Here is a 23,914-nt window from a genome sequence, read left to right on the forward strand (position 1 = left end):
AAGAAAAAAAGTAAGTCTTTGCAGCACAGCACTACTGTAAATGCTGCTTCTTCCTATGCAAAATATAACTCCATACAACTTCTCTTGCATTTAGTAAAGATCTAAGGAATTGCTATATTGTACAAAATGACTGATGGATGGGACAACACTTTCCCTGACCTGCCACCAGCTTTGTGTTATGGGTGAAAAAATGACATTTGTCCAAGCAATGTCTGAATAATGGTGGTTTAGTGGACAGGGTGTTATCACCAATACATTTAGCATTTAATAGACTGTGCTTTAAAACCCTGTACAGAATTGAGACAGTAGCATGGCTTTAGCTAGAAGTTATAGTCCCGAACTTGGTTTAAGTACCAGGTTCAGTGTTGGAAGAGGTCAAACGTTTCTGTCTGTTGGTTATGATGGCAGCTGTACTGGACGCACCACTGACCTCTTCCTAAGTAAAAAAAGTTACTTGGTAGCTCCAAGCAATCCATACCAAAACCAGCTACATAGGTAAGTCTCTGCATTTTGCCTAAAGCATGAAGGCTTAGAAACCATTATTTAAAAAAAACTGCACAGTAAGTGAGAAGAAGCTGAGCACGTGAAACAATTTAGAAAGTTGAAATAAGGCACAGGACAGCTGAAACTATCTGTTAAGTTTTTTTATTTTTATTACATAATGTATAAACACCACTTTGGAAAAAAAGAAAAAAAAAAAAAGAATGACAGGTGTAGTTTAGCAGAACACAGTGTGGACTGGCCTCAGTGAAAAGACCATGGATTTGATTCAGCAGGTGGAAGAGGTGCAGAGTTCACTGCCAGTCCAGGCAGATGAAATCAGTGTTAAACCAATACTCAGTCCTGTCACAAAATACTGTCTACCAGGTAAGTTGTCTGTATGGCAATCCTTTGTGATAAAGGATCCTTAAAAAGGATTCTATAATTCTTTGCTTACTGTTTATCTATTATAGATCTCTGATTCATCCTAGTTATTTAAATCAAGCATTCACCAGTAAATGCTTCAATAGAAGTGCAATTAAATATAGACAAAACCAGTAGAGGCCACTCATGAGTAGGTCAGGTTTCTAGTTTGCTAAGTTAGGAATTTGACTGTGAAATCTCTTAATAAGCCCTAAACCAGATTGTACTTTGGGTCTGCAGGGCCTGAAAACATTGCCTTTTAGTCTCAGCATTCATAATAAGGAATGACAGGCATCTTTAAGAGGTATGCACCCTGATCAGACTAATCAGTCTCCATTAAAACATTGCAGCACACAAATGTCTCTAAGTAAGTCAGGGACAGGGCTTCTGCTGTAAATTTGTCTATGCAGGTATTCAAGGACCCTTTCAATACCTAAACCTCTCATCTAATACAGTAGCAAAGTCCTAGGAAGTCATAAATTAGTGTTAATGGTGTTGGTGGGTTGTTTGGGTTTTTTTGAATCTTAACAGCATATTGACTAGTGTACTAGACAGAGGCACACAAACCATCCTTAGCTGGTTACATATGGATTAGGAATAACTAAAACACCCTAGTCTCTCTGCGGCCAACTTTCTCAAGAAAGATTAGTCTTTTGCATCCTTACCTTTAGACCACTTTTGCAGATTATTTTAGACATTAAGAGCTTTATTCTGATAGTTCCTGAACTTAACAAGTTTTGAAAGAGTATTTGGCTACTTTCATTTTCCCCTCCTGGTCTATAATCATGATAACTCAAGCAGATAGTGTAAATAACTCAATCTGCAGCACACTTAAAAGGTGAAATCTACACAAACAGTGCTAGCTTATTCAAAAAGCTCCATCAGTATCACATTTTCCTAGAACTGAACGGTCTGGTCAAATAAATTTCTTCTAAATTCTGGTTTAGAGTGAATACAAACACTTAAGTAGTAGAAGGAAAAAATCCTTTATCCACTTCCTCCACCTATAAAGATCAGTTTACATTCTGCGGTTGGCAATAAATACACTGATTGGCCACACTGGAGAACATTTCCATTAGACCTGAGAACATCTGTTTCAGAAGTCTCTTCATTCAAAAGTAGTTTGAAGAAAACTCACTTTTGGAAATAGATCTGTAGTAGACAGGACAAAACCCATTTGTTTCAAGTCATGTAGCAGAAAAGTTCCTGTTGTAGCAATCTTCATTTTGCCAAATTCTGCCCTCCCATCTATGCAATTATCAGCAGAGACTTTCAAGGGCAGTCATAGTTCACAGTTTATCTAAAACATTATCTAAAAAGTAACTTCCTCTTCTATAATCAGAGCTTTTTTCCTATTATTGACTTGCTTACTGAACACATGATCAGAGGCATGTAAAATTAAAATTAATTTGTTGCCAATTAAATATCAGTAGAATTCAGCATAGGACTTCAAGATTGCTGGGGAAGTTAAAAACACATACTTGGAAAATTGCGAGAGATAGAGGTATTAACTTGTGCTCTAAGTACTAGCACCCAGCACATCTCATTCTTCTTCAATTATAAAGAAATTCAGAACATAAAATTCCAAACCATTCAACTTAATAAGGGCAAATACCTTTCTTAATGATAGCCACCTACGTGCACTACTGCGACTGAACACCTGCTAGCCAGCTAATCCATCCAGTGAAGAAGTATATCATACTTCAGCATGTTTTCTATAGGTTGTATAGTCCAATTAAAGGGCTCAAGAAAACCCTTGGGTTTCAAGTCCCTCTCTAGCCAAAGAGAAAAGGTAAGAGCTACCTCATTCAAGATGTGATTAAACCAGACTTTTACTTCTGATGTAAATCTACAAAGTAGAAAAAATACTGGAAGAGAAAAAAAAAAAATTGTCACAAGTTGTATGAAACTACAAAGTTGTAAAATTTTTGAAAAGCATACAAAAGGTTTGTATTTCCATTTCTATTACGTCAACATCAGGATTTATGAAAATCTATATATCCTTTCATCAAATTGCTAGATTGACAGTCAACTTTTCTACAAAAGTGTATGTATGAAGGTGTTTAGTTTCATCAGTCCCAGACTGTTACTAAAAAAACTGTACATCTGAATATTTAATGCTACTGACTTAACACCTGTTCTTCCATGCTTGCCTTACAGGTTAAAATGTCAATTTTCACTGAAGTTAGAGGTAAGACTTCAGATACATTTCTTTTACAGCAGACACAAAAAGAGCTTAAATATCAGGCTAAGGTTTCCCCAACCCAAAGGAATGAAAAGCATCTCAAGCTTCTTCCGAATGCTTTTGCATACAAAAAGGCCAACTTCCAACATAATGCAGCATTGTGATGTGCTGTCTATCTCCAGGAGTTCCCTCTCTGGATCCAGAATTGTTTCAGCAGAAGATGCTAGGGTCCTTCATTCTTCCAGCAGAACAGTGCACAGTGCATCCTCTGTATCGATCATTATTGAAGCTATCGCCCCATCATTGAACTCAAAAGATGTTCCTCCATCCACAACCATACATGCATCCCAACAACGGGAACGGACACAGACTCTGCAAAAACCCAAAAAATAAGTTTTCATTAAATAGCTTAAAAAAGTTAAGTATTTCATTTATCTGAACAGTAAGACTGGTTCTTGGACACTCCTTTGTGTGAGTCAGTAAATGCTTAATGTTTCTTCTTAGAGAAGAATTTAGTGTACTACTAAGCACTAGAATCCCCCAACCTATCAGTACTTTGTATAGACTTAGCAGTGAGTCCAGAGAAGACTTAAGGACTTGTTCAAATTGGACACTATTGTTCCAAGAGTCTGAGAACGGCCTATAACATAACACTTGATACCAAAAGCTGCAGTTTAGGTGTATTTTTCAAAGAAAGCTACTGATGATCCCATTTAATAGTGATTTACTTAATCTTTCACAGAAACATTTTCAATTAACTTATAATTCTAATGTATGGTCTTCATGTTAAGTAGAACATGCAGTTTCAACTATTAATGCTTAAGATTCAAATAATTTAGATATTAATACATTCTATTTTGTTACATGAGTCATTCACAGAGAGAAGGGAATGTCATTTCAAACAAAGTTGAAGATCAGAATGCTTGTCAGGCAACATCACAAATGGATATTGCAGCATATTACTGTCAATATTAGAGTTTGACTACTATATCTTTAAGCTAATAAATATAAATTTAAGCTTATAAAATTTAAGGTGGGTCTTCTAGAGCTGGACAAGACAGAATAGAGCTACTAACCATCTTTCTCTTCGCTTACCTTTAAAAGGAAAATTGACTCAACCATTTGAATTCGTCCTTTCACATATGTAGAAAGTGAGAACACTATTAAATAGTTCTTCAAACTTTTTTCATATTGCTAGATGGGAACCAATAGTTACGCCAAAGCAGCTGCAAGACTGCAGTCTCATATGGATATGCTTGATTGCTTCTGACTTAGGCTTGATCTAGACAATATTTTGATCTCCAAAATTTAATCAACAATTATCTAGTGACTTACATTTTCAGGAAGACACATCTTTCACAAATATGAAAAGCTTGGAAGCACAGCCCAGTGTCAAAGCTTAGTTGGCCTGTGCATGACTGAAACACAGCCAAGTCTGGACACTGCAGAAGAATGTGGAGGCATGTTCTACTCCTCCATTTCATTCTGGGTAGCTACTATGTCAGATACAGAACAGCAATGGGGAGGTGTCTAGTATCAAGAGCTAAAGATCAACTGTGACAGGCAGCAAATTCTACCTAAAAGAGGAAAAATGGGCAGATATCCCTCATAAGTATGCAGATGTTTGTAGTTCCAGTATAGTTTTTATAGTATATCTCATGCTGAGGACTCCAAATAAGACAAGACTTAGTCCTGTAGAATCCATCGATGAAAATGCAGTTATTTGGTCCTATTTTAACCTCTCCTCATTACTATCTCTTAAGATTTACTCAAGAACTCCCACATTCAAATGACTATGAAGCAGTAAACATTTAAAGACATGACACATCCACAGTGGGCATCAAATATGTAATATTTAGTCCCAGTAGCCAGAGATGTCCTTTATTACTAGGTCATAAAATGTTGTAACACTGATGTGACTCAAAAGGAGCAGAACTTGGGTCTCCTTTGAGTCAGAGCTCCTTTAGACATTTGTTTTGATATAAAAGGTTGAATTAACATTTAATTAATACTGAGATACTGTATTGTTCTCAGCATAGCTATTCTGAACATATAACTAACAGTAGCATGTGTTTATATTTAATTGTGGCAAGCTCCAGAAAAATCACAAAATCGTAGAATCATTGAGGTTGCAAAAGACCTTTAAGATCATCAAGTCCAACCGCTAACCTAACACTGCCAAGTCCACCACTAAACCACGCCACTAAGCACCATGTCTACACATCTTTTAAATACCTCCAGGGATGGTGACTCAACCACTTCCCTGGGCAGCCTGTTCCAATGCCTGACAACCCTTTCGGTGAAGAAATTTTTCCTAATACCTAATCTAAACCTCCCCTGGAGCGAGTGCCCTAAGTAAAAATGACTGAATTACCAAATAATTTAGTTTGGAAGGGCACCTAGTCCAACCTTCCACTCAAAGCAGGCCTTACTTCAAAGACAGATTAGGTTGCTTAGGGCCTTGCCCAGACAAGTTTTGAGTACCTCCAAGGACAGTGATAGCAGTCTCTGGGCAACCTGTTCCACTGCCTGACCATTTCTGTTGTGAAAAAAAATTCCCTTTTTTCATCAGAATCTTACATCCTATAAACATCATGGCTGTTGCCTCTGCTCTGAAAAGACTTTAACTCAGTCTCCTGAGTTAACTGGATCCACCCTGCTTAGTCTTGTCTCCTCCAGGCTAAACAAAAGCACCATTTGAGCCTCTCCTTTATACACCATGTTTTTTGGCCCCCTAATCATCTCAGTGGCCCTTTCCTGAATTCACTCCAGTTTGTCAATGCCTGTGTCTCATACTGAGGGAAATGGCACACACCCAAAACTGGGCACAGTGAGATTCTTTTATTCTGTAAGATTATGCATGGATCAAACATTTAAAAGGCATAACACAACTTGGAAACTTTTTCTTCCTGTTGTTACGAGAATAATACTTGAGCCCCTCAAAACACAAACTGGATGTTGAAACACTTCAAGGGAAACTCCTGGATTACTATTACTTTGACAAATACACAGAATTAAATAACTCTTCAGTGACTGCTACAGCCAACACTTACTTTGAAGAGAAGCCACGCTGCCTGCTACTTGAGAAAACTCTGTTTACAATAGGTTCTCGAATACTGAAAAACATCTTTGGTTCTTCTGGACTGTAGAGCAGGGACTCATTGTAATCATTTGTTACTGTAAATAGAGAAATCAGCCATTAGTTTTTCCAGAGAAAATTAGTTATTCTCAGAAACACGCATGCCTCCAGGAAAGAGCAGCTTCCCTACCAAGAGGGAATATTGAGTCTTCCCAGATGTTTAATAGCCTTCACCTGCAAAAAAAAAAAAAATTTTACAGAAGATTCCCTTCAGTTCTATTGCATGACGAATACTCAACAGCTCTCTTCAGGTGATTAAGTGTCATCCAATCTTAGAACTGAAACTCTCCTGTAGATCTATACATACTAAAGTCTAAGTAAGTACCTTCATATCAGGTCAGACATTTTTCACCAAAAGTGCCTAAATAATGTTTGTAAGAAAGACTAATATTGCAAGAGTGCTAAAATACCAAAAGCAGTGCTGAGTATGAGTACAAACAAAATGAACTGTCAAAGTTAAGATACCTTAAAGAAATCTTGCTTTTTTCACTAACCTTTTTGTACTAGTTCCGTGTTCAATGGCATAGTCAAACTTCCATGCTTTTTAGCTGTTGAGCCAAGAGAAAGAGCCCCAATTAGATAGGTGTATCTTTCTATAAACTTGGCCAGTAATGCCACACTGTTCACTCACCGATCTTAAGGATCTCTTCAACAGCTTGATGTGCTACCTTGTTAATATTATAGGACCTAGACAGAGAAGTAGAAGTCTCATTTGCTAATCAATACAAGTTGGTAGCAAAACAAAACAAAAAATCTTGCATACAGATGAAGAACTATGTTTAACATCAGGAAGAAAAAAAATAAAGAATGCTATTAAGTGTGACATGACATCAGTTTCTTCAAAATAATGCCTTAAATTAACTCTTGGTTTGACATCTACCTGTGGCTTTGCAAACCTTAATAATCCATTAAGTGAAGTCTTCAGGAAAGAAGAGCATGTAGTCTCCTTATCAATAATCCTCCTGCCTTAAAACACCAATAACTGCTGATTTAAGCCTGCATTAAAAAAACTGAAGCATGACATTTCTACAGATTGTGTTCTTATGCCTTCTAGACACCTCTTGCTAATTAACTCCTTCTGTTAGTTCTCATTGATGGGACCCGACACTTTTTTACAAATATTATGCCACTTTGTCTGTACCCTAAGGTGTGGGCTTGAATCTCACAAGAATCGGTGTATATAGAAAAGAAACAGTCAGATCAGACACTTTTGCATTTGCCACACTTGGATGCACAAGAAGTCAGCATAAAGCCTCAGTGTGAACCAAGTCTAAACTCCAAAAAAAGTCTCCCTCCTGTGCCCAGGCTCAAAAGGCATTAGGTACTAATCACAGTTTCTGTGCAGCAGTACCACGAACATCTCAGTTGCCCAGGTCTCAATACAGCTTTAAAATCCTCAGTCCGGCACTTCTGCCATGGCAGTAAAACACCTCAGACTGCAACAGACATCCGCTGTACATCTAACAGACTACAGAGCTGCTGAGGGTGGTTGTCCAAGGCTCTTTGTCTTACACTTACTGCTCACCTGCAAGCCTGAGCAGATGCTAGCAAGAAACTGAGATGCAGTTTGAAATTGTTCTCTCTCTCAAATAGATAGCCTTTTATGCAAGTTTTGGCAGCTGAAGGAGGCACTTGAACATTTAAATGCCTCTCAGTCCCAGGAGGTCTGAAATCCCAGGAAAGCCCCTAAACCACAGGCTAAGAAAGATCACTCCACTGAGGCTTGCCCTCAGTTTAGAGAAGTCCAGCAGTACACACTGATTACAGCAATGGAGATGGGAAATCCTGGAGTTCGGTCCCTGGTTCTGAGATTGCTCAGTACAGAGTGTATAAGCAAATGAAATGCGTAAGAATAGCTTTGAACTAAGACTGTACATTCCCAAGGTACTGAACACTAGGAAAGTTCCCCTAGCAGTCTGCCAATTTCATCCTTGGCAGCCTCCAGGACTAAGTTATGCTGACTGAATACAAAATTCTGAATTACAATGAAGAGTAAAACCCAGTAACCATGGTTACAGCATGAATATTCATTTCTGAATTTCATTAAAAGCTTCAGTTTTAGTTCATCTTAGCCTGCCACGTAAATCCTGGGCCTGTTGTACAACTTGAAACTATAAGCATAGCCAGATTTCCAAATGAAAGAGGCTCTCACTGTACACATCTTTCACATCTCAGAACTAAATTGATTAGACTTACATGCAGTACTGCAGCTTGTTTAAACTGAATTTAAGATAATTTACCCCTTTGATTAAGCTAGCACAGCTCTGCTTAGATATGCCCATCTTTGTTTAATGGGAATATTTTGGCAAAGAGACTGGTGCCCTTTCAATTAAGTCTGAAAGAGGCAAGAGGCTTGGAAGGAGAATGGACAGTAGATGAGCCAGAGAACACAACACTGTTTCCAAGTACATGTTTTCCCATTCTTCTTAGAGCTTAGATTTTTATAAGTTTTCTCAGCTACTTCATGTAAGCATTTTAATTTTAGCCCGCAAGAGTAGTTCAGAGATCCTCCCAATACGCTCTGCAAGTCCGAGCAGAATCTTGTTCCCTCACCACCCCCAACCATTCATCTCCATGTGCAGCATGCATCACCAAAATCACACCTAAGGTAAACTTCTGTCTCAACGCCTCAGCTCCTCACCCTTTCAACTCCTCTCTCCATACCTACAAGTGAGGGGTGCTCTGCTCTTCTCACACACCTGAGAGAGCTTTGAACCATACCGACAGCGAGAGTATTTGGACATAACTGACATGCATTGACTTACCCATGGCACAAGAGAGTCTCAGTATGGACAAGATGCTTAAGCAAAATAGGTCTATCTAGCTTATCTGAAGTGATATTTTATATCAAAGCAGGAACATGTACTTACCATGCTTTTGATCCTGTTCCAGTACACACATTAAGCCCTGAACTCTTCTGTTTTTCCCAAGGACCATCATCAACTGATATCTCATAATAGGAGGCCCTATGAAGCGAGAATTTAAAACTGGGTTTGCAGGACTTAAAGTTCTCCCTGAATAAGACAGAACACACAGCCTTATCAGGCACATAAAAATTTAGAGGGGCTAGTTTCAAATCTGGATGACAATTTCACAGGCTTTGCACAGTGTTTCCGATTTGGCAGCCGCTTTTGATTCACTGTTTCATAGCAGGTTTTATAAAGGACAAAAGAGATTTGCAGCATGAACTTTTAGGCAGTTTTTCTGCAGCCACTTTTCTTATTAAATTATGCACAATTCACCTGGGAATAGCTTTGTATACAGGCAGGGTTTGCTGGACTTAAAAATGAAACTACAAATACATTACCTTACTTGCATAATTGTTGAACTACCGAAAAACTGTGTTTATGCTGTAATTGGGTCTCATAAAATTACATCAGGGAATACTAAGAGGTAAGGCACTCCAACGTCAGTAAGTAATAGCATGGCTTCAAGCTGAATTCTTGATCACTTCAGTAATTAAAAATCCACTGTGATTCTTCATGAACAGTTTTAGTTTACAACAGTCAGCAGGCTTACTTTTCTCTCCAGGGCAAATTCTTCCTAGAACTCCAATGTAGTAAGTCTTGGGGCACAATCATCATTCTGCATGGTATTATTCATATATCAGGGGATTCCTAATGTTAGGCCTAGCGAGACTGGACAGTCTCACTCTGTAAGCTTCAGAACATCCAGGGGAATATTTATGAACTAAAGTTGTTGATGTTCATTGTGCCTAATTCAAGCAGTATAGGACAGAGTCTTCAGACTAATAGATACCCTCTTAGAAAAACACCACATTCACTGTGTTCAACATGACTGAGTTTCACCTTTCTTAGTAAAAGCAGCTGAGCTGGTTTAGGTGATGAATGTTTAAGTCTGGATCAACTAGGAAAATACCTCTTGAGTATTTGGTGTCAAACAGTTTAGACTCTTAGTAACTGAGGGCATTTTGTGTACTCACTCTTGAGAAGATGGGAAGATGAAAGAACTTCAAGCAAATTAAGAACACAGGTGCACAGCTTGATTCAGTTTAAGTAATTTTTGCAAGCTGGGTATGAAAGGTGGGGTTTTTTTCCTTCAACTTCCTTGTTTTCTTAACTGACATGCAGAATAATACCTTGGAAGAAGCACTTAGAGTCATTTTATGTTAATATACAGCAGAATTGTGTATTTGAACCTTACAGAAGATTCATCTGTGTGACATCATTATTTAAGTCTTCAAGTGTAAGGTCCTATTAACACAATATTTATTACTAGAGATTTGTTCCTACAGGCATTGTGTTCCTCAATGCTTCTCAAATATACTGGAACCAAAGATCACACTGTATTTGTGACACTCAGAAGTAGAGAGCTATTATAAAGTGTTGGAAAGCAGCTTTGTGTTCCTCTATCACTGTATGTTAAAGAAACTTTTTAGAATCTTGAAAAAATTAGGTTTGATTTAGTAGAGAGCAAAATTTTTATCTCTTTGAGACTAATTCCTTCTGCCAGTCTGAGGCTGCAGTCCAGATGGAAGATAAAGCACTCATGGAACATTTATACTGTTTCCAGCAGCAACCACAGTGTCCCAGGCACTGTACAAACACAAGAAGATGTTACACTCTAAAGTTTAAAAAAAAAAAAAAAAAAAAAATACAGAATAAAGGGAAAAGGGATATAAAATACAAGTAAAAGTTTGGCCAAATCCTGACCAAGGATCAGGTTTTAACTCCTTTCCCACAGCCCCAGTCACATTCCCCACATCCTTCTTGTTACTGTTTGGCTGGCAGAAATGCATTGATCTTCAGGACAGAAAGGCCAGTTAAGTGTATCCTGGATAATGCAGTACCAGGATTTGATACAAACTCATTTCTTAAAACAAGGAGATAAGTGTTTTCCCACAATAACAAAGCTTCTGCTAAAGGCAGGCTGATACCTTTGCATCTAATGACAGAGACGCAGGGAAACAAGTACTTGGTCATGCTAAAAGCTATTTCTGCTTGCTCATGCTAAAAGCTTATGAAAAGATACTTCAGAAGAGATGCAAGAGAGGAGGAAGTTTAATGACAGACATTTAAATCTGCAATCCGCTATAACGTTAGGAACTGAAGGCATTTGGTTACATAAGAACTAACCACGAAAAGACAAAAACAATGAAGAGGAAAGAAAACCGCCAGGAATAATGAAAGATGAAAGAATGGCCAGACAGGAAGGTGGAAAACCAGAAATTAACATCACTACACTTACATCTCTGAAAATACACTTTGTAATCAGCAACAATACAATCAGTGTTATATAATCATGCACTAGAACTAAAACTGACAGCAAAGACATCCCATCACTGATTGTCCATTGCAATGTCATAAAAAGAAATGAAGTCAATTGTGCCTTGCTGCAACAACAAATAATTAAACATACCTGGATGAAAGAGATTCCCCAATGAAGACTTCATTGAGTGCTCTCACTGGTAAAAGATGTGGACCAGAAATGTCAGATCCTGCAGATATTGAATATAACAAGTTTTGAATAATGGTTCTAAATCCCAAATTTTCAAAAACAATCCACAACTCGTTGAAGGACACACTCTGCTGCCTGGGTTTGTATTCTAGACCTAGTGCTCCCTTTTCTTCAAGGACTCAATTTTTCACTGATTCAGTCTGTAGCCAGTCACTGTTCTTTACTGGAGACTACAAATATTTGAACCAAGGTCAATAAGGCAATGACACTTACGTTCAGACATTGCTTTCCCTGAAAACTCACGGGCAACCAGGCAGATTGAAGTCTTCTCTTCTGTCAGTCACTCTTCCACCCTAGTTAAATTCACTGACAGTGACTTAACAGACATTTCTGATCAAGTTCAAAGAATTAGACTTTATACCACAGGGTAATGAAGGGGGATTAACAAATTGTTCCTGTTGACTAAGGATGGCTCAGTGAGGAAATGCAGTGCTAGACACAGGTTAAGGATAGAATCATGCATCCTCAATCCATCATAAAGAAAACAGTCAAAGGTGTCTGATGACGGAAGAATTACTGAGGGAGAGATTCTCACTTCTAATTTTTCATTTGATGGCTGGCAGTCTGTGACCAGCTTTTTCAATTGTGAAGTAACCTACCTCAAATTTAGCAGAAGTTAAGAGTGCGCAGACACGCACACACGCTTTTAGTGTGGAATAGCTGAACGCATGGCAAAATGTTCATGTGGTAACCCCCAACCTACAGTAACCCTAAGAGACAGCATTTTAAAAAAGTTCAGGTATTTTGCCAGCAGATAATACTATTTAAAAACATCTCTAAACTAACTGTTAATACTAAAAACTGGTTCTAAGCGTACAGTCCAGAATAAACATAGAGAAACAAAAAATACTCTTTTCTAAAAAACCTTAATCTGGGTCTTCAGCTAATAAAAGCTGTCTCTCCCTGCCTCTCAAATACAACAACCAGACTTCAAAGACTTCAATTCTTACAAATCTTTATTTCCTATTCCGAGTTATCATAGCAAAGTGATTATATTCTTGTCAGATTTTAACCTACTTTGATCCTGGAATCTTTCACTTATGTGAGCCCTGCTGTGTTGCTCTTGGCTTAGCTGCTGTTCATGTAAATCTACAGGGGTTGGGTTAATACCAGTTCCTTCAAGATACAGTCGGATTCTTTGCCGCCACTGCCACCTTAGAGAGAAGAAAGAAGTTGGTATCAGTAGCTGAAATATTCATTACAGAATTAGATAGGATCAGAGTGTCTTCACTCTCAAAGCAGAGCATCTTAAGATTAAAAGTTAGATATATTCAAAGTCACATTTCACACTTCCACAATCATTTCAAACTTTAGAAAGTTAATCATATTAAATTATAAATACACTTACCAATTTGCTACCTGATGTTTTTTGAATGTGTAAACTAAGAGGACACTGGCCAGAAGTAGTCTACAAACAGTATAGATAACTCATCTTTTTAGGCATGAGATCCTAAATTGCGAATTCATGACTGATGCTATAATTTTGAGAACAAGCTCTCAGGAATTTATACAGCAATACATGCTGTATTTTTACCATCTTTTGTTTGTATTTGTAGATGTTCAGAAAAGCAGCTCTACCCACCCCTTTATACAAAAGGGCCACAAGTATCCTCTCATTTTAAGAATCTCTCCTCGGCTAGGAAGTTTAGGATGCTTAAGAGGAATTCAAATGAAGAAAGAGAAGGATGTAAAAGTCATTCTTCCTTAAGCTGTTACAGCATTCAGATTTTTTTCCTAGAAGAGGTATCAATTCCTTTTTCCTCGTACAATTTAGAGATTGCATAAAACAAAACAGTAATAGCAGTTTTGACTGAGAAACCAAATCACAAGGGAGTGTTATGAGCACATCTTTTCCAGTTCATACTGTTGATATCTGGGTGACAGCAACCAGCTTACACGGTTCCTGATATTACAGCAAGGAAGACTTACGCTTTATATGACTACTAGTTTTTCCTCCTTGTCATCCTTGTACAGCCTCATTCAACACATCCTTAGTATAACTACCTACCTGCCCTTAAATTCCAAGTATGGTTTTAGGTAGTCAGACAGACAGCACACAATGAGTATCATTATGCTAGCCTCCTTACAATACTCCTGCTAGGACATGTCAAAAGCCCTACAACGTTAGAAAATGGGACTGTACCCCTATTATACCCCTGTTCTGAGATCCTGTTACACCACTGACCATTAAAAAAAGAAACATGGGTAGCCTGCTATAGTTTGTCCTTTATAAATCAATAATCTTGGTTGTTTCACAGGACTACAAGGTAAGTGCTTACACAGATTGTTGCACTGACACATACTTCAAGAATAAGGGGAAAAGACAAACCCCCTTTTCCAGTCTCTGGCACCTCGCCACACTTAGGCAAATCTGAGCCACGAGAAGCTGTTCCAGACAGGCTGATCCAGTTACCCACCTATTTTAAAGTTTCCTTAGGGCCAAATAAATCTGAGAACTGCCAAGTGAAACACCCGCTCAGGTCCTTGCTTAGGAATATCAATTCCTATTATTCTGGAAAAACAACCAGGGAGATCCTTTCTGTTTTACTCTGGTGAGGCTTCAACTCCACAATGAGCAACAACAGGAGTGTCAGCAACAAAAATATAACATGGCATCCAGCAAAACATTGGCAATGCCTAGGTTACCAAGGGATGCTCCCTGTATTAGCACTACCAGCTCTACCTAAGCAACTTAGCATGATGGGTAGTTAAAAGCTTCTGTTTTCGAACTCTCAGAACATGTGAGTTAAAAGTACCTTTTCATTTAGCAATACCTACTGAAACCCCTTCAGTTATTTATAATCAGTCCTGAAGACTCTATTCACCTCATTTCAGGACTTTTCTATGGCACAAATACAGTTAGACTTCAAGCTACAAATTAAATATGCTAGAAGTATAAACTAAACCCAACTGCAATATATTTTCACATGAATGACTTCTTTCTGTTTGATGGTTTGCCATTGTAGAAGTATTCTGGAATGTTAATACACCACAGAACAATGTCTCTTTTTAAATAGTTATTAAAAAACTCTTCCCTAGTCTGTCCTTTAAAATTCAGCTTGCTTCCTTCTAAATTCAAGAGACATTCTTCTATTTTAAGAATAGCCAGTACTGAAAACACCAAGCTATCTTCAGCATAAAGAAAAGCTTTGCCTTACACTAATCTGTTTACAAAAATTGAAGCCACTTTACCTTAATCACCAAAACCCCAGATGCAACACACTGACCAGTTCCTAACTGTATAGGCTTCATTAGCTTCTATTAGTATGGCCCATCACAGTACTACATATGCTTTCGAGTGTTAAAATATGTAAACCAATACACCCTTTACAAGAACGCAGTTGCTCATTTATGAATTTGCTAAGTCAGAAAAGAAAAGCAATTATTGAAGGCCATGACAAAAGTCTTTTTGCTGGAACTGGCAATTTTATCCTTTGCATTCCAATCTCACTCTTGTCCACAAACCCATATTTCAACATGGTGAACATCTACACAGGATCCATGATTTGAGACATTAAGATTTTACTAAGCATTGTCTACTCCTTAGGAATTGCACATCATTAAGTATTTTCCAATCACATGTTTTGGAAAACCAAAGATCAGTGAATCCTACCTGAACTCACCACGATAAAGCTTCTGTAGTGCTTCAGGGAACGAGTGCGTGTATCTCACAGGCAAGCATAAGTGACCTTCCGATCTGGTAGCAAAAAAGGACAATGAAAATGACAGGGTACTATTAAGATTTGGTACCTTTAAAAAAGAAAAGAAAAGAAAAGAAAACAAAACAAACATCTCTTTCTGTTACACAAAGCAAAGCTACACTTTGACCTTTATGAACCTACATAATATCACATCAGCAATGGGGTGTATGTGTGCGATATAGGATATTTCTCCCACATTTCACCTAAAAACTGGCTGTTCAGCTAATAATCCTGTCTAGGTACTAACATAGTTACTGTCAGCATAGTTCTAGGCCAGGAATTCAAGCTGAATAAACCCTGCAGGTTAGAAAGAAAATTTCTTCCATTTACACACAAGTTCGTGATATGAAACAGGTAAGCAACATGCCTGAGATCAAAAGAATCTCATGTCAAAACCAGAAGACTAAGCACTGCTCCCCTTTCATAAGTGATATTTGATAACTTGAAGGCACTTGTTATTTGAACCCTGTTATTCAGGCTTGATGCTGTAGAATATCTATTCACAGCATCTGAAAAGTTTTGGAAGAGGAGTAAGGTATGGAAGGAATTAAAACTTTTGGCCACCACTTTCTCATCTACTAAGATTATATTAACTGGTAACATCAAAAGCAGAAACCTAAATCTGGATACCTCGGCAGACAGAACCTTGGTGAACTCTGAGTTTTATTTGCCATGTGTTTGAAGGTTATACCAACCAGGCAGTACTAATACACTGCATCCACCTGCCCAAATCAATCTTATGGCTAGGTGGATGCAATTTGTGTGGAGTTTATAATAGGACAACTAAATGCCATTAATTGGCTGAGGAGACTGTGTCCTCTGAGGTATGACATGGTTTACATGAAGAAACCAGAACAAACTTCTTCATCTGAGGCCCTACTGGATTTCCAATAGGATTCGCCTTCTTCACAAAGAAACCAAGTTTCTGTGTGTTCAGGCACCACACTTAGCTGCTTTTTTTAAGTCCCTTTTCCTGTCTCTGTTCTACATTGCCATCTCTAGCCTCAAACTTCTGGTTAGTAATACAAGCTAACTAGCTGCAAGTGCTGTTACACTGGTGTGTGAAAACAGCTGTGGCAGTTTAACACAGTCATGCTTATCCAATACTACTTAATGTCCTCTTAGATGAGACAGGATAACTCATTGTGTAAACTTTTCTAATAAAACAACAGGTTCACTCAATATCTACAATCCACTAAACAGACATTTATGCTGCCAAATGCCACAGCCATGCCCCATGTATCATGAAAACAGATGCATATTGTGACGCATATTAAATAAAGCACTGCTTTCCCAAATGTGTTCTTACCTTTCAGGATCAGTATTTACTCCAATAACCGGTTTAAATTTATCAAAGACCTTACTGGCTGCCAACAACATTGTACCATCACCTACAGAAAAAGCAAAACAAAAGTTAGTTTCACTTCACATTCTAGTATGCCAAACAAAATATTCTCACATGCACTGCAGCATTACCACTACATGCTTTTGTATTGACAACTGATCAGGTAAGCTGCACAAAAATAAAATGGGACCACAAAACTACTGACACCTTTCAACGCAGAGTAGTGACAACTGAATTCAAGATGGCAAATGTGACTGGAAAAAGTACGACTTATCTGACAGCTATACAGGCCCAGACAACTGAATTTGGCAGAAGCAAGTTTGAAAAGAGATTTATGAAAATTTCTGTACGTTTATCAGCTGGTAAGAGTAGTTCTTTAATAAAATAAATTTAGAAAGTATCACTAATCAAAGCCACAAGAGACAGGAAACAATACCAAATTTTACTGTGAATCACATGACAACAACGATTTCAGTTCCATCTCAGTTTTCTCCTAGAAGGCACAATTTAAAGGTCTTATTTAGCCCCAAATAGGCACACTTGGAAAAGAAGTCTTAGATAAAACTGCTGAAGCAGAAATCTTTAAGTGTCAATGGTTTCTTCAGATATGGATATTCTTTCCTGTCTGTTAAACAGAATGACAACTGTAACCTGAATCAGTCTTTGCACCAAAATGATAAGCTCTCAAAAGTTCGGATCATGTATCACTTCCCAGCTGCTTGCCTTGTAACCATGACAAATGCCGCTACAGCCAAACTGGCACTTTAATCTCCAGTTTGGAGGAGTTCTTTGAAATCTACAGGAGTATATTAGGATGCTTCAGGAATCTACACATATCCCTTTCTACCCATTCTGCCTGGTAACTAGTAGCTAAGGGCAAAATGGACCAGTGGGGAGGAGAGAAAGGCAGAGCAGTGGTCAAGTCGAGCTGCCACAGATCATTGAACATGATGTCAGAGCCCAGCAACACACTGCAGTATTTGCAGCAAATCACAAAAAATAACACTGAATGAACTGCTGCGATCCAATGTTAAAAAGAAACAACCAGGTTAGTTGCTCTGTTGGTTCATTTAAAAAGCTCTAATCAGTGGCACAGGCTGCTCAGAAGTTGCATACTTTTACCTGTACCACCCAAGTAGATACTCCAGTCACTGGAAATAAGTGTGAAAGCAAGAAAGAGAGTTTGACCAAGGGGAGGAAAAGGTAGCATCTTAGTCTCCACTTCACATACCAAAAACCAAAGAGGAGGGTTTAGGGCTATGTATAATCATGACAGCAAGCATTTTATCCTCTTCAGTTGAAAACTATAGTAAATTCCACAGCTTATACTGTTTTACACAAGACAAACATTTCCAAAGTGGCCATGCACTGGGATTCACTTCCTAGTGCAACAATTTTAGATACCAGAGGTAGAGAGGATGGTCACAACCACTGCGTTTTGTCATATTTTCTGACAATTAGATAAGCAATTTGTTTTCAAAATGTGCATATCTCCAGATGCTTCATACATTGCAAAATATTTTTTAAAAATGTATCTACGAGAACATACTGAAACAAGTACTTCCCTTCTGTAAAGTCGTACCTCCTGCTGATACAACAGCATCTGCCCACCGAACTGTCTCTTCATTATATTCTCGACGTTTAACAAGACGAACTTCTATCTTCTCGTTCCTATAAAGTGTAGAAAAAGCCTGAATGTGTCCTATACTGTTCTTTGTCACATCCTTCTGAAAAACTGACATGTAGTTAAGGACTAATTACAATAGTATTTGGTTTATAAGCATTTGACACTCACACAAATCCTTTACATCTTTTCATTTGTTTTCAAGATAATAATGCAGATGTGTTAGTTAACTGAACTGAGCTAGTTCACCTTACGATTGTTTCAGGAATGACTGTTTATCTGCATCATCCTGTTTTCAGTATTCCTATTTTAATAGAGCTTGTAACACAAAGCTTCCTTTTGTTGTTTTACACAATCCATGGATATTTGCACTGTGTCTGAAATTCTCAACATCCATACATTCTTACCGTAAACTGTCTACAACATGCTCCACGTTTTTTGTATGAATGCGGTGCCGCTCCAGCAGACCAGCATAGTTAGATCCCTTCAAGGCAAGCTGTAAGACATAAATTGATTTTGTAGAAGTTAATCACTACAGTAAGTGCTCTTGAGTAAAACAAATAGAAGCTATAAAAAAGCATGTATTTTATCTCAATAGAGAAACCTGCTTTTATAAGCATTCCATTAATTACCTCTCTATATACATAAAAGTCAGCTTACATTTAGTTACATGAGTTACATGGCCAGAGCAGCTGAGAACCACAGACTTTTAAAGGCTCTACACAAATATGCTACACAGACTTCTGTGCCACTTCAGAAACTTTTGTTTTCCCTCAATCTGCTAAGTAATTTAAATTCTAGGTAAATCTACATAAAATAGTTATATTAACTATACTCCTGTCATGTGCTAAAAGCACCCAGACAGTTAGATAATTACCTTAAGAATCATAAACATAGCACTGTAGAGAAAGAGGTCAAAAGAAAAAGCAACAGGAGTGATAATTAAGAAGACAGGAATCTTTGAAATACCTAGAGCACTGACCTTCAAATTGTATTTGAGCTAAAATGGAAGACTGCCAAGTGCTGACAAAGGTGACATTTCCCCTGTGTCAAAAAAAGCTTAAGGACAATCTACCTACTACCTTTGATACTGTCCCCTGGATTATAGACCAGATTTTTCAAACAACTTCACATCAGTAACAAGACAAACAGTATTTAGCAGTTGTATGCCAGCATCGTTCTTCTTGAAAGCTGGAGAATTTAAATACTTAATCTTGACACACTCTTTAGACCATGAAAACATTTTCTAGTTCATAAAGAGAGACTCTTCTGAGCAGGCAGGTGAGACTGCTGGCTGAAAGTAAGATTTTTTTTGCAACAGGTTTCTGTGCAAGTAATTCAGTCACCACCTATATGCATCCATTCTTCACCTCACTTAGTGCGCTCATCTGGGGCTGGTACTGCCAAATACATGTTTGCGTGGAGATTAAGCAAGTAGAAGAAAGACAGTGAAAAGGATGTTAAGCAAAAGGAGTTTGTAAATACATTCGTAGCCTGCTTCCAGCAGCAGGCTAGGCTAGATGACATCCTGAGGCTCCTTCTAGCCTGAATTCTACAATTATACTGCCACTGCTTCCTTCTCCCCGGCCAGTTAAAACCAATTTACCAGCACAGAAACAGAACTCCTGGAGTTTGTGTAGAGAAATTAATCTGTGCCAGTAGCTTTGAACAAGCACTTCCAGCAATTTATTTAAGTGCCTTTACTCAAAGTTGCACACACTTACAAGAGAAAGTGGTGCCAGACAGCCACATCTAATCCCATTTCCATAGAGACTCCCGCACCACAGAACTCCACAGCGAAGGGGAGAGGACTGGCAGGATATGACAATTACAGTTAACTGCAATCCAATACCCAACAAATGCAATCAATCTTTCTTCATCTGACACCTGTTGATGTCAAGAATTCCAATCATGAGCTGAGCACAAAGACAGACTCGATGCTGAAGAAATTACAGGAAAGAATTGAATCGGCCGCTCTGGAACTGCATCACTGTCCTGCTCAGTGTGTTTACAATCAGTGATTAACTTGGAGGCACGAATCTTCAGGTGGTCTTACAGCTAGGATCAGGAAGCCACCTCCAACAGAGGGACTCTCCTAGACATCGCCTGGATGCCACCAACAGCACTACACGCAGACAGTGGGAGCAGCTGCCAGCTGTGCTTGGTCACACACACAGATAAGCATGTGGGTGATCAGAGAAGATAAAGACAAAGCTTTCAGGTCATCTGACAAAGCTTGCTCCTCCAGAGCCCATGGTGATGCACTGGGAACTTGAATTGTGCTACTGTGCTGCTGTGGGGAGGGCAAGAGTATGCAAGGCTACGGCCAGTTACAGCACTGCCCAATGCTGGGTCTGCTGTCAGTCTCTCACGGTCCATTTGGAGCAGAAAGGAGAAAGTGGAAAGGAGAAAAGAAGGTATTCACCTCCCACAGACAACATCTGCCGCTGAGCACCTCAGGTCTAATTTGCTAGAAGAGGGATTTTCAATTGCACGTTTGAAGCACAAATTGACTTTGCTTTACCACCAGAAAGAACAAGAAATCCACAGCAAATAACCCCAAAAAACTGTTAACTAAAAACAGGGTTCCCATTCATGCTCCCTCTAGAAATACCTGCTGTGAATGAAACACAAGCACCTGACAAGCAGACTGCTGCTGCAGCATATGTTTTTCGGGCTGCTATTTCCACAGGCTATTACTTCCACACACAACAGAAACTGCAAACTCCATCTTGCCATTTTATGTACCTCATTTATTTGGCTGAGTTGTCAGCACGCCATCTTTCAACCTGGTCAAAGAGAGGTTTTGTCTCAGAACAATGACAGTGTAATGAATCTCTCTAGGTCATTTGCAGGCTTTTGAGGCACCAACATCAGTGCTGAGCCTACTGCTAACATTTCATTGGCACTGCAAGCAAGGATAGGTATGGGTACTGTCATTGCTGTGGAACAGTCTGTTCTGTAACTTACATTTGCCTTAGGTTAAATGTGTTTAATTATTTTAAATGTGTTAAATTATTTCATCAACAGCTTCAGAAAGCAGAAGAGGATGCTCCACAAAGAAGCTGTCAATATCCTGATGACTAGCTGAACAATTTCCATGGATACTTCTACTCTTGCTAAGAGCAGCATGGCAGAACAGGTATCTAATGCGTAGAGGTCTCCTCTTTGAATTTTGCTCTAGAACAACTACGTGGGTATCATTAAGCAACAAGATAAATGAAAAGTTAGGGCCTTGAGTTTAAATGGCTAACCTACATCTACAGAGTTAATGAACCATTCTAATTTGCAAAAGGCTCCAGAGGCTAAAACAGTCTGCTGATATCTAGCCTCATCTCTCTAGCTCAGAGGTAAATAACTCACAAGTTCATTAATCTAAGTACTCACAAAGGGACAGCCTGCCTGAGCCTGACCACAGTCAAGTATATCAAACAGGAATGCTAATCATCAGCTACTTTTCACGTAACTGCTCCAAAGAACCAGAGAAGTGCCTACAGCCCTTGTGGTCAGAAGCCACAGAATCACAGAGTGGTTGAGGTGGGAAGGGACCTCTCTGGAGGGTCATCTGGTCCAACTCCCCTGCTCAAGCAGGGCCACCTGGAGCCACCTGCCCAGGACCACGTCCAGATGGCTTTAGAAGATCTTCACAGATGGAGCCTCCATCACCTCTCTGGGCAACCTGTCCCTGTGCTCAGTCGCCCTCACAATGAAAAAGTGTCTCCCAATATTCAGACAGACCTTTCCGTATTTCAGTTTGTGCCTGCTGCCTCTGGTCCTGTCTCATATCCAGGACTTGAATGCCATACTAAAACTATGACAAACGCTGCTTCTTAAAAGAGCTCTGCACAGAGGATAAAGAATAAGACAAACTGAGACCACGACCTCCTTTCTACTTTAAAAGAGCTGAAGGCAAAGATCAGACAGTCCAGTTGCTGTGTGCATGACCACCTCCTCAAAGAGCCTGGGAGGAACTTGTGATGTACAGAAAACCCCAGACTGCAGGACAGCCTGGGTCCTGAGCCCGCTGATCAGACAGGCCCACGAACCCATACCAGGCTTGGGTCTTACCAACCAAACCCTCAAAAAGGCCCATAGGTTTTAGCTTCTACATGATGAGAACTTGCAAATTCTTCTTTCAGAGGAAGCTCTGATTTATAATTCTTGCAGCCGTCCTTCCGAAAGGAAAGGGGTTGACAGGCCACTCTCCACTTTCAAAGTCTGAGAGCAAGTCTGACAAGTCTTACAGAGCAGGTATCTTTATACCACGTATTGACATTCTTGGCTAGAATGAGAAAAAACAACTATTATGACAGACCCGTGTTGACTTTATTTGGTATTTCATGCTGTACAGAGTAGCACTTTGATCCGAGTATCAAGTCTACTGGAAGAAAAATGGAGTTATACCAAACATTTATGTAAGTGACTTTATACAAAGTAGTTTCTTCAGGTTTTCTTTTTTAAAATCCTCATGAAGACTTAACTGAAGTAAAACAACAGAGCTCTGATGTTTTACACGAAAAAGTTATCATCCAAAGTAATCCTTCTACTTCATTTTACCACTAACCGTTTTATGAAAAGTCACTTCCTTCCATAGAATAAGCAGCTATGTTTGGCCCATGAAACCAAAGAAAACCTCATAAAATTGAAAAAAAACTAAATTAAGTGTCATGGGGTAATAGTACATACTCCTGCAAAACTTATACTAACACAGGAAACCTAAAAAATTACAATGAATGTTAAGAAGCCTGCCAGTAGAGTACAATGAGTATACTGCAAAACACAAAGCATTTAAACTTAGTGCTATTCTTCCAGAAACTGTCAGACTGCACACTGACTTCCCAGACATGGGCTAGAAAATAAAAACACTATTCCTACAGAGCTCAAGATCTTCAAACTACAGTATGCTTGGCATTTCTTGGTGTTGAAGTTGTAAAAGCCTACGTGAGGGGCCACACACAGGTCTGGAGCCCCGCACTGCAGGTTAAGTCATTTCTTCCAGCGGCTATCTGGAAAGATCAGTAAGAGCAAAGAAAACTGAAAAGTACTGATGAATGGAAGCTATGGGTCTATGAACACACTGGAAGCACGGCGTTTGCCGAGTCCCACTTGCTGAGGCTCCTAGAACAGGAAAAAATAAGGGTAAAATGTACAGGAAATGTTGCATCAGAGCACAAGGGCAGTCAGCTACGGGTCGCATTAGCAGAAGTACCCAAAAGCAGTATTCATGGAAAGTGGGAATAAACAAAAAGTACACGTGTAAGCCTATTAATCTGACCTCAATAGTATGCAAGACTGTTAAATAAAATGCAGGAATATATACATGAGAGCTATTCTAGCTAGAAGTGCATTAGCATATGAAAACAGGGACAAACTGGCCAAAAATACATTCAGGCATAGCTTCAATAGTGTTCTTAAACCTCGCAGCAGAGATGCAATGCAAAGCAGGCTTCCAGAAGAGCTTGCGTTGGAAAACACACTCAAGTGAGCAGAACATGTTCTATGATGGAGTTGTTTTTCCTTAAGAGCCTGAAGGAGAAAA

General features: G+C 38.9%; 1 protein-coding gene across 3 annotated transcripts in view; it reads right to left on the reverse strand.

The window, feature by feature from the left end:
* Positions 1 to 629: 629 nt before the first annotated feature.
* Positions 630 to 23,914, reverse strand: part of NADK2 (NAD kinase 2, mitochondrial) — a 34,659-nt gene continuing 11,374 nt past the window's right edge. The window contains exons 2-12 of one of the 3 annotated variants that reach the window (XM_069776872.1): positions 18,783 to 18,871; positions 18,334 to 18,422; positions 16,716 to 16,797; positions 15,319 to 15,402; positions 12,723 to 12,859; positions 11,607 to 11,685; positions 9,098 to 9,193; positions 6,859 to 6,914; positions 6,722 to 6,775; positions 6,142 to 6,265; positions 630 to 3,460 (exon numbers count right to left, since the gene is read on the reverse strand). In XM_069776872.1, the coding sequence (XP_069632973.1) occupies positions 3,322 to 3,460; positions 6,142 to 6,265; positions 6,722 to 6,775; positions 6,859 to 6,914; positions 9,098 to 9,193; positions 11,607 to 11,685; positions 12,723 to 12,859; positions 15,319 to 15,402; positions 16,716 to 16,797; positions 18,334 to 18,422; positions 18,783 to 18,871 (1,029 nt within the window). In that variant the 3' untranslated portion in view covers positions 630 to 3,321. Of the gene's footprint in view, positions 3,461 to 6,141; positions 6,266 to 6,721; positions 6,776 to 6,858; positions 6,915 to 9,097; positions 9,265 to 11,602; positions 11,686 to 12,722; positions 12,860 to 15,318; positions 15,403 to 16,715; positions 16,798 to 18,333; positions 18,423 to 18,782; positions 18,872 to 23,914 lie in introns of all 3 variants that reach the window. The other 2 variants (XM_069776871.1, XM_069776873.1) reach the window with 2 other exon arrangements.

This window comes from Haliaeetus albicilla, chromosome Z (assembly GCF_947461875.1).
Source record: "Haliaeetus albicilla chromosome Z, bHalAlb1.1, whole genome shotgun sequence".
NCBI classification, from domain to species: Eukaryota; Metazoa; Chordata; class Aves; order Accipitriformes; family Accipitridae; genus Haliaeetus; species Haliaeetus albicilla.